Raw genomic sequence first — 14,596 nt, forward strand, 5'->3', positions numbered from 1 at the left:
CTCTTTTTAGGAGTGGGTGGACCCAGTGTTTTATTTTTTCAATGAGTGAAAGAACCACCAAATCATCTTCACTGCTTGATAACTACATTTTGTCTCTTACTGTAAACTTTCGTAATTCATAGAAAAAATTTACACATCGGAGCAAGTATTCTGTGCGCAAGGTTTTGTATCGGGATTCAGATAAAAAAAACTAATCCACACAAAATGACTCATTGTGCAAAGTCGTTAATTGTATTAATTCTGAACTATGAATTACAAGAAAGAAAATGTCACTGTTTTTGAGATTGTGAACTTGAATCTGTCTTTTAGGGTCAACGTTTTAGAGATGGAAAACAGACAACTTCAGGATCGAACTCTGAAGCTCTCCAATCAAGTCAGTTCTTTGGAGCGTGCCCTAAGGAATGTCCAGTCACACTACAGCGTGGAGGTAACACCATGCAGATCTTTATGGTGTAATAGGACATGCCACCCAAAGTTCACAGGTTTTATTTTATTTCAAAACAGCTCATAAAGCATTGAAGATATGAGATAAAGAATTTCAAATGTTTATGCTGTTGAAAATCATGAAAGGTGGAGTATATCACGACTGAGGCTAAATAAAGATAAAGATAAACTTTATTGATTCTCCATGGGGGACATTTTTTGTCACAACAGCTCAAAAACAGGAATATAATTATCAAAAATAACAAGTTAAAAATCAAACATGTACATCAGTTAAATAAAGACAATAATAGAATAATACAAGGTATGTACACTTCCACTTGTGGAAAGAGTTATTATTATTGAAAACACACACAGTGTGTAGCATTATTGCATATAGCATAGTGTCATGAGGTGGTGATGCTGTTAAAGAGTCTGATTAAACAGTCTGACTACAGATGGAATGAAAGACCTGCGTCTGTGTATGTATCAAATGTAAGAGAATGTTCTTGACCATACTTTAAGTAAATGGGGGACATGTCCTGTATTTTACTGTACTCAAAAAAGTTGTTGTGTTTTGGTCTCAAATGGTTAAAATTTCTCAACAGAATGCAAAGAAAGTGCCCCCCTCTGATAGCCTTTGTGATGGCATCCTGCGTACATCTTCGCTAAGGTAAAATGTAATAATTGGTGTGTTTTCATATCATTGCATACAGATGGATGCTTGCACTTGTATTTTCCAATATTTCACACTAATTCTATGTCAACAGTCTGACATCAGGTTCATGTGACCCGCTGCACATCCTTGATGCACTCTGTCATGTGAAGGTGGGTGAGTGTGTGGTGGTGGATTCGACTGCTGCTGTGTCCATTCAGCAACCATCGGAGCAGGGCTACCTGAATCTCATCTCCCCCCTGGTTCCTCCAGACTCCAAAGGAACAGAGGAGAGCAATAATGACACCAACCAGGTATGAGAGGTTTTGGTGAGGCACCACAGCATCCAATATCCTATATAATATAGAATGCAAATCCAGCTTGTTAAAAGCCAGTAACAATGAACAGGCGCTTCCACCATAGTTGTTCTCAGGGTGATATAACTTTCGTAAATGCAAAGCAGATTCTTGTTTGGCTTGCAATTTCTGTTTCTGATCCGGGTCCAGATAAAGAAAATATGAGTGATTTATTTTTTAAAAAAAATAACTGCAAGTGTCAATCAATTACTGTAAAGGCATATTAAAAAAATCATCTTACAGGAGAGTGAAACTAAACACGTGGCTTGATAGTGTTTGTATGCAAAGTTATGTTGCATAAGCCGGGGAAGCACCAAAGCAAATCAGAACGTTTGTAAGCCTTATATTGGCTCGTGGAAATGATAATCTTTGTTGTACCATTACATTATTAAAAAAAAACATGTAATGGTGCAACATATGGAAATGTTCTGCAAAGTAAATGTCTTAAAGACATTTCATGAGGGAAACTGACTGACAAATGTTTAGCTTGAGCACTTTACGAGATGTTTTACTCGTTTTAACATTTTTGAAAATTGTAGCACTGGTTACGGGTACGTCTCAGTTCCCTTAATTGCATCCAAGCGTCCTACAATTGGCTCCTCCACTTGCGTCTTAGTCCCTCCCACCAGAGATACATGGGAAGTAGCAAGGAAACGAAGCAGAGGAGAGAGGAAATGAAGAGATATGTTTTAAGAGACACGAGATGTCCTTTCCTTTACAGCGTCACCTGAAGCGACGTCCGTTTGTGATGATATCAGCTGTCAGTCGGCTTTAACAGCTGTTTATGTCGGCACAAATACGCATTGTATTATTTCTAATAAAATACACACAGTAAATCAAATATAAAGTCGGGAGTGAGAGGCCTACACTGTAGTATTGATTTTATAGAACTTATGCTGAATATTTCATTGTTAATCTTCATGTCAGACACTTTATTTATTCCCAGCTCATAACAGACCGACTCTTCACAAACAGACAGATGTTTATAATCTGTTTAAATGTCCGAAGTGTCCGTTTAGTGTCTTTTTAATGTCAGTCTTTTCTCCGTTATTAAATTCCGCTGAATAAGTTTCATTGTAGTCCAAAGTCTGCTGCAGCGTCCTATCAATGAGAGGTATTTGATAAAGGGGCGTGCCTGTCAGTAAAAAGACTTCCATAAAGTCTGCTCTTGTGTATCCTCGCTCATCGCTCCTCAGATCTCCCTCCTCTCTCTTCGATCCTCTCTCCTCCTTTCAGTTATAAAGAGCTTTGGGACGCTCCTTAACTTGGCGGTTCTAGAACTACTTCCGGTTTGGCCGAGGAGACAGTATTTAAGAGAACTGAGATGCAGGATATATCAGTGTCTCATGCAGTGTACTGATGGCATGTATTATACACACTCTTTGCAGTTTTCGATGGAAAAAAAGCCTCCTATGGTGTTGTATGTTTATGGTTTTACTGTATCTAAAAAAACTTGGAACACAGATCAGCATTTTTTTTTTACGAGTTTACAAAACAGAACTTATAGGAAAAGGACTTACCATATATGGCAGTTAATATCACGATCCTTAAGAAACGGGACCATTCTGATATCTGTTATTGGTTCTCTTTGAAAGCTTAAGCTGCTCCAGTATTTACATTCTGAGCTCCACGATTAGTTTTTACAAAAAAGCCAAAATGTCTGTAAGCCAGTAAATTAAAGGGTTTTTTTTGTTGCTTGTTTGAAGTAACTGAAGCTGTTTTTTTGTGTTGGTCAATCTCAGTGTGTACAGAAATTACCTTTACCCTTCTACAAGGAGATGTGTGTGACATGGCAATAAACTACAATTTAAAGTAGAGGCGTATACAACTGGAGAAAGACTGTTGATACTATATTTGAAAAATAAATGTCTTCAAATCCCTTCATAAAAGCAAAGGATTAGATATATATATTAAAAATAAGTTATAGAGGACATGGGCACATTGAGTTTTTTAACTAACAACAGCTAGGTTGTGAGGTATAAAACTTTTTTTTTTTACAATCTGTGCGGTAATTATTGTGTACGCACACAATTGCACATCCCACATTTAACTTATTCTTACCACTACATTATTTTGTGCCGATAACAGAGTTGTACACTGTTTTGTCTTAAATGTGCCTGAAATGATGAGCCTATTTATGTCAGATGTAACCTGAAACCTTATGGACATGAAAAATGTCATGTCAATGTTGTATTCATGTAAATGCATTTTTTACATTTATATTTTCATGAATAAAAGTGAATACATATATAGTGCTTGACTTTTCTCTTCATCTTTTAAGTTTTCTTTAAGATAAATATGTTTTGTATGAACCAAGAAATCAGTGATGAATTTATAACAGTCTGTTTATTAAACAAGGTAAAGATACAAAGCTTTTTTTCTTTTTTAAAACATTGATAACCTTAGTTTAACTTCTCAGTCTTGGCTGTGCATATTTAGTTGTCTAGAAACTGTATATGAAACCACAATGCAAGACAGGAAAAAGTGTAGTAAATCTACGCAATATCTTTTCATAGAGAACATGGGTTAAACAGTTATACAGATTACAGCTCAGAAACTCCATGCTGAAGGATAAAAATAATAAAAATGTTTACACAACCGAATACTGCAGAACACAATACAGAGTAATGGAAATGTGATGATAAAACAGTTAAGGCTTACATGTAAATAACTGATAGAAAACATGAATATTAATAACATATGAGTAGACTAAAATAATAACAGAAAGTTCATACATAAACCTTTACAAAACCCAAACCGAACATGTTTATTAAACGTAAAAATAGGAACTTTAAATGAGTAACATGTTTTACAGTACAGCAACATGTACATTTTCCGGTTATCTCGAAAGAGGGAGTAGGTTGAGGAGGCAGGGTCTGTTGTTGGCGTAAATGTTTTTCAGGCCAGTGGCTTGAGTAATACGTTTTTATTTTTTGAAAACATACTATATACTGTATATGTATTTTACATTATTCTCTGTTCATCTCCAGCGTGATATCTAGCTGTAGCACCTTTTCAGATGTGCCCTGAAGAATAGTACCATCCAGAGGTTAAAGTTTCCGTTAAAATACAACAAACAATACCATGTACAATAAAAAGAAAACTAATGAGAAAAAAAAATGAAAAGGAGAGGCATCACCTCTACAAAAACTACAAATTTCTTTAACTAAAAATATAGACTAATTGAATATGACTTATACTGCAGTTTATACCAAATGGGTAAAGCTTATTTAAATGAAAAAAATACTTAACTGGGTCAAAGTAGGTATACAGTGACTTCACATTTTGGTCCAATATTTTTCTAATGATAAAATTACTGCTCCCGTAAAATGTAACTTCAAGTTTTTTTCAAAATTTGGGCTTGTTGGAGCACAGCTGGCACTGATATATGTGCAAGATTTCCGAACCGCTAACACTAGTCAAAGCTTAACTGGGTAAAGAAAGCAAACACACACTATAACAAGATAAGCTTCCTCTCAACACCTCAGCAAGGTTCTTTATGGCACTAGAAAATGAGACGTGAGGAAAACATGTCTAAAGCAGTGTTACTCTGATCATACCTTATGATCAAAAAGGTGCCATAAAAGTGAATATCAAATATGGAGTAAATTTTGGAAGTAAAAAAAAAAAACATTCATCTTTCTTCCCTCTTTTTTGCCTCCCAAAGTCAATAATACAACTTCTTGATACAATCATTAAATGTTTGAATTGTAATCTACCGATTGCCTTGCTTAAATTTTAGATGACCCTGTAGATTTGTGTAAAAAAAAAAAAAAAAAAAGTAACAGAAAGACTGTTATCTACACACAGTCCATACTCTTAGCTGCCACAAGTAATGCCCTTTGGCATTTTCCATCCAACAAGATTTGAACAATTTGAGCAAAAAACCACAAGGCCTAAAAGTGCTTTAAGATTATCTTTGGATGTCTCCAGAATACACCCATCCAACATTGTTGTTTTTTTTCACTTTCTCAATTCTTTTTAAAGATCCCATATTATGCCCTTTTTGGGGTTGGTATATTTAATCTATGTTCCTACTTTTGTACGTTCACAATAGCTAAAGTTCGAAAAAAGTGTCTGTTTTCATGTACTGCTCCTCCTTGCTCCCTCTACGCTCTGAGTCCGTCAGCTACACTCTGTTGAGCCCACACTGTTCGACCCCACGTGGGCCAAGTCTGCTCTGATTGGTCTTCCGATCCGCTCTGTCGTTAATGAACTGCAGGGCTTGCCACAACGAGCCAATGGGCTTAGATCAGTGATCTCACACTGACAAGACGTCGCACTGACAAATTTTTATCGAGGGGGGCTAGAACCGAGCGTTACATGCAGCTAATGCTACAGCTAACAGGAGGACGTAGGAGAAGCCGCATTTCCGCGGACTTTGAATTTTTGCAAATAGATGTGCCTAAACATGCACAGGACACTTGGAAAACACACTAAAGGGCATATAAAACCATAAAAAGCATGATATGGGACCTTTAAGGGCAAATATCATCTGGCACATTTTTGGGAAACCATTTCATGGAAGAGGGGAAGAAAAAAAAAACTCTAACTTAAATATTTCTAATGGCCAATGCATCCAGCAGTTTATATGATGCTTACGAAAAAGTGCTTATTAAATCTGACGCAAGACATTCTTTGCCACTTGATCCTCCAGAAACATCTAGCTGTATTTTTTACATTCACAAAATAACGCTGTGCTCATTTTTGACAGACGGCCTGTGTGGGGATGGATGGAGGCAGCCTATATACTGAATGCTTATGTCAGCGGTTATAATGCTAATGTAAGCCTTATGTAGATGGCTCTGGGTGCAGTCCTCATAAGCACCGGCCTTACATAGATACTGAATCCAACCTGCTGCTGAGTGGCTGGGGAGCTCAGATGAGGGAGATGCGAATGGGGATGCTGGGGGACTCTGTCCTTTGAGGCGACTGGTGGCTTACTAGGTGCTCCACCACCGTGTGTTTGGACATGTGCTTCATAAGGTAGGTCTCCTACAAACACATGAACACACTGATGTTTACTATAAGGAAATGTAACCCTAAACTCACATGTAAATTAAGACATACCTAGATTACAACAAAATGAGAAAATATTTCAACTTTTAAAGGAAGCTGGAGACTACACATTTGATCAGAAGCTGTTGAAAGATATATATCAAAAGAAGACACTGGCTGGTCTTTTTTCCTTTTTCATTTATGTCCTGCAACGAAAGAATATTGCAAAAACAAAACTTTGTACAGTCAAACATCACTTTTTTCTTATATGAAAAATATATAAATATAAATATGCTCTTATATGAAGTTAGTGAAAATGTCTTGATTATTTGTTTAGTGTAAAGAAATATCTGATAACAATTCCCCAAGCACTGATCCTAGCTGACAGAACTTAACTAACAAAGATTCATTATACATTTGCTATTTTAGAAGTTGGGATCAATAATAATAATAATATCAATAATATTGTGATCTTTGCTCTACATGAGTCACATATGTGGCTAGCAAAAAAGTACTTTGTTTAAACTACTGTGTACTTGGTAGAACCCTGTACGCCAAAATGGGGTGTGAACCCTCCGAATAGCAAAAAGAAAAAGGCTTAGCATTCTTTTGGCTTGATTCAATATGAGCAAGAGGATGTTTATTTGTTAAATATCACAATCTGGGGAATGGAAAACAAAGCTAGTTTTTAGTCCAAATGAGCCAAGGGCCATCATTTTATCAGTCACACGAGGAGTTTGTCTGAAGAAACATAGAGAAAATCTGACGCACAAAACGATAAAAGATAACCTGTTGTTTACTCACTGAGGTGTATGCCCTTCCACACATGCTACAGCAGTAGGCCTTAGCGTTTTTGATGGCGTGCGCTGACAAGTGGATCTGCAATGATGCGGAGTCTGAGTAGGCACGGTAGCAGTTAGGACATTTATACGGCTTGTCTTTATTGTGCTGCCTCTGGTGAGACTGTTCAGGAAGAGAAAGAAGTTTTTATTTTTGATGACATTCAATTAAAGCAAAGAACATGTTTATGTGTAAACCCAATTATTTTTTGCTGTGTTGACTAGTTCACTGAAAAGGGACAGTTCCTTTTATGGCAGATATATCAGTTGTGACAGAAATACTGACCTGGAGGTTAGACAGCTGGGTAAAAGCCTTTTCACATCCAGGGTGAGCACATTTATAAGGCCTATCACCAGTGTGGATTCTGTTTCAAAATTAGAAATCAAAAATTACTTTAAATTTTCTTTTTAAATCATCAATGAAGAAGAATGAAGGGTTGAAAATAAAGTTAGACTCCACAACAAATTCTATTACTACCCCCCTTCCCCCATACATCTACAATACAAAGGAGAAATACCTAGCTGTAAAATGGAAAATAATTGGAAGATGTTTGCTCAATTCCCCAAATGAAATGTCAGAAATATGAAGGGAATGAAGCAGACCTACTCAAAACATTTGTGACTGACACGCGTCACATTTGTCCTCCTAAAGCTAACCTGATTTCCCAGATTTAGGGTTCACAGCTGGACTGACCTGGTGTGCTGCTGAAGGTGTGACAGCTGACGGAACGAGTTCTCGCAGTATGAGCAGTGGTATGGTTTGATCCCCAGGTGGATGCGCAGGTGCTGGGACAGGTAGGAGGCGTTGGCGAATGTCTTGGAGCAGTGGGGACACTTGTGTGCTTTGGCCTCCGTGTGGGACTTGGAGTGAATCTGCATCTCAGACTTGGTTAAGAAGGTGAGCGGGCACACTTTGCATCTTGATGGAAATAAAGGAAACAAAAAAATGAACAAGCATATAAAGACAAGCAATAAAGTGAATTATTTATCAAACTATCAAAATGACTGTCCCAATTCATTGTCTTTTAGATTGACAAAATCAGGACACCAAAAACTTAATCATTTATGCAAACTATTGAAGCACTCCCTCAAAACCAAAATCATTGTAGTTTGATTCTGGATTAATTACAAAAATAGGAAATGATTTAGTTCCATTCATTTATATTTTTCGCTTTTTACCCTTCGGGGTTGAGGAGGCTGGAGCCGATGCGATCTGTCATTGGGCGAGAGGCGGGTGTACACCCTGGACTGGTCACCAGTCAATCACAGGGCTTCATTTATCTTCAGACGCTTAGATTTATTTGATTTTTTTCACGGATCACCGTTGTGCTTACGTCATAAAAAAATTAAGTTTAAGTCACGATTTATTTTGCCATTATCTTCATGAAAAAACTGAAGTAGAAAAGCAGTTAGAAGAAATTTGATTATAGGAGTGAAATATCACTTGACATCCCAATAAGTGAGTCAGGTGAGGTTACTCACATCTCAATAATCTGCAGTGTACTTTAAACCAAACCGATGTCGGTGCTTATTGATCTTTAGAACACCACAAATATATATTTAAAATGTTTTTTCAGAAATGGCCTCCAATCTGTGACTCCATTAAAACTGAAGAGTAATAGTAGCTGGTTCTTGTGTACAACCTGTAGGTTTTGCCCTCTTTGGGTGCAATAGTGACACAGCCTTGGTCAGCTAGGATGGGATAGGGCACCACAAGCAGAGGACCAGACGAGTTTTCTGCTTTGATCTTCTTTCGTCCCCGGGGTGCTTTTGGTGGGGGGCCCAATAGTCCAGCCAGGCCTCCAACTTTCATGTGGTCCATGCCAGGACCGCTAGCTAGCCCAGAGATGATGTTCACAGAGGGGGTGCCACCCAGACGGTTGTGGCTGCTGGAGGTTGGGGTTGTGGGGGTTAGTGCCTCAGAGGTGCCATGGCTTTCAGGTCGGGAAGAGGGAGCCAGGCCTTTGGAGAAGAAAACAAGAACTCTCAACACAAGAACAAGAACCTTCAGAATTTTGACTTGACAGGGTTTTGATTACTTTAATCACAAAATGATTGTTATTGTAAGTGAAGCTCTTGACTACTGATCAACATGTTTGGTACATGTCTTATGGGATATATTACAATGAACATCAAGTCTGTTTTACATTTTCTAGGTCTACTTACAATGCACGCCTCAAAGGGTTTTCACAAGTCTGTTCAAGGATTTTTATATTTTACAGAAATAACAACCAATGGTTTCCCGTAACAAGAAAAAAAACGTCTTCCTGATTCCTAAAGCCGAAGCACAGTTTACAAAATGGTTAGCTGTGAAATAAAGAAAATGGGACTTGTGTTAAATAGGCTTAAACTTACAACACCACTGGTATGGTTGTTCAACAGCTCAACAAGACTGGTGTCTCTTCAATGTATAACACTGACCAACATGTTGTTTTATATCCTGTTTATGTACCATAAGTCAAGTTATCTGGAAGTGTTGAGAGCATTATAGTAGAATGCACTCTCTTCACAATATAGTCTATTTGTTCATAACCTAACTTTAAGACTGGGAACTGTTTTATAAATGTCTTATTTGATGTCATGTAATCATTTTAACCAAGTTATTACTAAGTTATTATTCTGATATTTCTCCATGTCAACAGACCAGAGATGAGCTGACTTCAGCACCTGATCGATGGTTGAGCCGTCCATGTTGCTCGCTGAGCTGTCTCATGTGCCAGTCCTCCCACAGTCCTTTGGCCTTAACTGCTGACTTGTCATCCATGTTTCCATCTGGAAGTTTTCAGGTGATGGCATTAGAAAATATTTTAACAACAATAATAAAGACTGACCTTATTTCGTTAAAAAATAACACACAGTTCATATAAACTTTCACCGCCTTGTTGGCATTTTTTCCAAAAGTTCCCTGATTTAAACAGGTGTCTGATCAAAGTAAACAAGACTAAAATTGTACACATAATGGACTCAATGACAAAATGTTGTGCTGCTAAAACTCATTGTTTAGGATACTTGATGCTGCTGACACATGATTAACAGTGTTTAAAATGTGCTGCAGCACAATTACTAGTCACAAAGACTGTACCTTGTCCAGAGCTGGAGGCAGGGCGAGCATGCAGAGCGATGTCCGGCTGTCCGGAGCCCTGCTGCTGAGGGTGGTGGCCCGACAGCTGCTGCGGCTTCAGCACCGGCATGCTGTGCTGAGCACTTCCATCGGGGGAAGAGGTTGGCACCAGCAACGTCTGCTGGGAAGGTGTGGAGGTAGGTGGCAGGTGTAGGGGTCTAATCTTCTCAGCCATCAGCTGCTCCTTGATCTTGTTAATGAGCACCAGGTTATCCAGCTGCAAGGGTTAACGGGTCATGCTCAACAGAAAACAGCCACCGTGTGTGAATGTCAATCATGACCCAATAAAAATGTCCCAGGACACAAGACAAGCTCAACTTTGTAACTCTACAAGACAAACTGGGACAGCTTCTCACTGTGAGATTTATTTCACTGACTGGTGCTGAATGGCTGAAAATACATTTCACACATGGAATTAAAAGGCAATCAAATGTGAAATGTCACAATAACTACATGTTACTTGGGTGGGACTTACCTGGCCTGGCATTGATGGAGGTGGCGGCCAGAAATACGGGTTGTTAAATCGAGGCTCTGCCATCCTAAAATGAGTAACATATATCTCATCACTTTTGAAGTCAAGTTATTCTAAAAGATATGCTATTTAAAAAACACATTTCTTAAAGCCAGTTAGAATCAGAGAGGTCTTTGTGATACACATTTTTTTTCATTGTACGAAGAATTAATAGATATAGATAGAAGATAGATACTGTATATAGATAGAATTGCAAAATCAGAGTATTCATTTAAGTATGAAGAACATTATTTGGTGCTCAAACACTGCACTTTTCCATAAAGTGCAGATTTTTCCCCCCCAAAAAATGGTGTCAGCAGAAAACAAGAGTTTTAAAATTCTATCTTTATTAATCATGAAAAAATATTCAAGGATATATTTTGGGACATATCATGCTAGCTAGGCTAAAACAACATTGCAATAAATGCACAATTAAGGCCACTTAGAGGATTAGAATAGACAGGCCAAAAGATGTTTGTTATAAGAGTGCAGATGGACGTGATGGTTGAGATGTTTTCAAATATCTGAATCAAATGGACGGAGAGGAAAATAAATGACAAACAAAGACAACAATATAATGAAGATGAAAAGAAAAAGGAAAAGGAACTGAATAAAAAGAGAAAACAAGTAAATCAAATTGATTTTTACAAACACACACGCACACACACAAACAATAGGCCTACTGCAAAAAAAAGGATTCCCTTCTTCTGGCAATTTGATACACTTGCTTCAATTTTCTCTTGGAAAAATTAAATTATTTGGCTTTTGTTTTTACAAATAAAAAGTAAAAATAAATAGGATGGATTGATTTGGCTAGGATCTGTTTTTTAGACATGAGTTTGCTTAGTTGTCATGGAGATTACTTAAGCAAATGGCACATGCAAACTCCATTTACTTAAGAAACCTTGATATGTGGTTGAAAGATGGACACAGAAGTGCACAGGATGTAAGGATGTTTTTGAACAATGTAACACTTCAACATATTTCATCGTGTAAATTAGGCCTGCAGTGTCACCTTTAAATTAACTCTGATAAGTCTCAAAATAGCGTCTCACTTAAAAAAGGAATCGAGACCGACAGTGCCATAGCAGTTTAGCTTGGACATTTAGCTCTATTCCTTTTGTCTGAGAGTGAATTCATGAAAATAAGTGGACGAAGCTTTAAATTGTCACATATAGGCTTGAAAACAAAACTCTCCATTCTTTGACGTTTCGGACATGTTGGCCGTCTGAGGACATCTACGGACGAACTGATGAATATGTTTTTTTCTGATCAGTCCTCCCGGTGCGGCTCAGACATTCTCAGACAGTTTTCTTTAAACATTTCCAGACAAAAGAGAAACAAAAATGGCAGCCTTATTTTTATAAGGCGGGACGCCATATTCTGCAGACCCCAAAAATTTAGGAGGATGAACATGTTGTGAGAATGTTGATGGCGATAAAAGCGACCAACGCGGACACAAAGGTGTGTTTATCATGTCAAAGGCATGAATGATTGTTTACGGCGAATTGCAGGTTTGAATAGCCCGGCCTCCCAACCTCTTAAAAAAACTGACACTTCCTACAACAACCATGCCCTGCAAAAACAGAAACGGACAAGATGCAGGCTCGACCAGAACAGCAGAGCGATTAAAACAAATGAAGCGATGCGTTAATGTCAAAATAGAACTAACGCAAAGTGCTCTGTCTCTGTACAAACGCCGTGCCATCTTAAACAAATTCACTTTGAGGGCTGTTTTTTTTTTACATTCTGCAACTTTTGGACGAATCAAAGGACAGCTATTACATGTTGTGCACAATGCACGGATTTAGGAAGCTATCGCTCATCGGAGAATTGCATAGCAGTGAAAACACGAAAAGACATGCACAAATACCTTGTGTCCTGATTGCAGATATTGTCTTGCGAGTACAGCTATAATATAAAAGCTTGATGTTCTTTCTGTCTGCCTCCAGTCGGACCACCGCTTCCGGGTCGCTTTGTTCACTTCTGGGTGCTGCTGCAGCCTTGCCATCCATGCAGAACACACATTGAGGAAATATTGTGCTTATGTTGCTTTGAATTTTGACACGATGACCTAGGCCTACTCAATTCACGTTTAAGGGACAGCTCGTGACCACTTTAATGGCGCTGTTTCGGCGCTTGTTTTGGGTCTGATTTTGCGCACAGATCCGCATGGGTGGAAAAGTCGCCTATTCAATTTCGTTTCCTCAAATAACGGCGCAGTGTAAATAAAGGTTGTCCTTTATAAAGAAGCACTGCGTTCAAAGTTTGTCTACTCGACGTACCCGAAAATCACAGAATAGGTGGTTAAATAAGAAATATGGCTACTTGTATTGTTAAATAGTCTACCAAGGCTGCTTAAAGGGCACATCGTATTTGATGAGATCAACTCGTGTTTTACACGTCACCTAAATTGCCCAGTGTTATTAATAAATTAAAGGTAAAACTAAAATATTTTCTAATTAAAGTAGATAAAGTTGCTCTAAAATGGAGCTTAAGGCAATAGCATGGGTAAATGTGTTGTCCCATCATCTTAGTTTAATGATACTTCACATTTTTTCTTTAACCCAAATATAAACTTATCATTTTGACAAGTATCTCTCTAACAATTTATACACAGACGTAATTTACAGAACAGTCAGTTTATTAAATGAGGAAAGGAGTGCAAAGGATACTGGGATACATTTGCTTTCACACGTTCATATTCTATTCGTGGGCAGCACCATTGCATCACTGGTATGCACTCCTGTCTTTTGTAGAATTTTTGTGAAATAAAAAAAAAACATTTTAACATTCACTGTTGTAATTGTCCTATTAAACTCTGCTCCTAATATTTGGGTTTCAAATAAAAACCCTCAGGATGCTTTCAAAGTTAAAGGGATACTTCACCTTTTGCATTAAGCTTTGTATCATTAGAAACCTGGTAGTATTTTTGAATGGTCGTGCATCCCGCCCTCATTTTCCCCTGAGATGGGAAATCTTTGTATTTCTAAGTCTGAAAAGGAGCTTCCAGTGACGCAAAATGACGATTTGACCACTGAAGCTACAGACCAATCACAGATCAGTGGGTGGGAACTCACGCCCAGAATCGAAACTTAACATCCGCCATATTGCCTGGAAGCTATGCTAACAGGCTCTATGGAGAAAGCTGATAATGGCGAAAAAATAGAAATATAGTGGCGAGACGGCTGCTGCCGACATGCCAGTCTTGTGTTTTGGCTGCTGCATCCGCCGCGAGCCCGGCCGCCGGGAGCTCAGCAGCAGAGACATGATGCCTGCCTGTCGGCGGCTGTGAGGACGAGGAGCCCGGGCCGGCTCGAGCTGGGGTGGGCTGGTTGTGTCGGTGCTCTCACTGTTTGCCTATGAACACAGACATAGAGTCTGTTTTCTGACAGGAATTTCCAAGATCAATTCTGGAAGAAATCTCTGAATCAGTTGAGGAAATGGTCGTATGTGTTGAAGTAAATATGTCTGTTTATGTTTTTATTACTATATTTCTACTGCTATACTGTATATTTTGGAGAAACTGTATCGATCGAATTTCCCTCTGGGATTAATAAAGTAATTCTGATTCTGATTCTGAACTAGAAGACCTTAGTGGGAGTGGCCTGCGGTGCTGTGCATTCTGGGATTTGGTGTCTTTCATCCACATGAGCCAAAAAGACACTTTCTGCTTTTTCACGGCCAAGAAGGCAC

The 14,596-nt window shown here is 38.3% G+C and overlaps 2 protein-coding genes across 8 annotated transcripts in view; one reads left to right on the top strand and one right to left on the bottom strand.

Moving 5' to 3' along the window:
- ccdc30 (coiled-coil domain containing 30) overlaps nt 1–3,679 on the top strand; it is a 29,693-nt gene extending 26,014 nt beyond the window's left edge. For all 6 annotated transcript variants that reach the window (XM_061058717.1, XM_061058718.1, XM_061058722.1 and 3 more), the window contains 4 exons: nt 310–427; nt 1,029–1,093; nt 1,191–2,477; nt 2,546–3,679. In XM_061058717.1, coding sequence (XP_060914700.1) covers nt 310–427; nt 1,029–1,093; nt 1,191–1,395 — 388 coding nt within the window. In that variant the 3' untranslated portion in view covers nt 1,396–2,477; nt 2,546–3,679. The remainder of the gene's footprint in view (nt 1–309; nt 428–1,028; nt 1,094–1,190; nt 2,478–2,545) is intronic.
- A 79-nt stretch (nt 3,680–3,758) lies between these two features.
- znf362b (zinc finger protein 362b) lies at nt 3,759–13,132 on the bottom strand. 2 transcript variants are annotated; one of them, XM_061058724.1, is made up of 9 exons: nt 12,774–13,132; nt 10,865–10,928; nt 10,351–10,579; nt 9,936–10,040; nt 8,912–9,230; nt 7,963–8,187; nt 7,555–7,633; nt 7,234–7,392; nt 3,759–6,426 (listed from the first exon to the last, which is right to left on the bottom strand). In XM_061058724.1, the coding sequence occupies exons 2-9, from the start codon at nt 10,925–10,927 to the stop codon at nt 6,310–6,312; spliced, it is 1,296 nt and encodes a 431-aa protein (XP_060914707.1). In that variant the 5' UTR covers nt 10,928; nt 12,774–13,132; the 3' UTR covers nt 3,759–6,309. The 2 variants fall into 2 exon arrangements, with proteins under 2 accessions (XP_060914707.1, XP_060914706.1); XM_061058723.1 differs by having other exon boundaries at nt 10,351–10,606; nt 12,774–13,126.
- Nucleotides 13,133–14,596: the final 1,464 nt, after the last annotated feature.

The sequence above is a fragment of the Labrus mixtus genome, chromosome 15 (genome assembly GCF_963584025.1).
Source record: "Labrus mixtus chromosome 15, fLabMix1.1, whole genome shotgun sequence".
Classification (NCBI taxonomy): Eukaryota; Metazoa; Chordata; class Actinopteri; order Labriformes; family Labridae; genus Labrus; species Labrus mixtus.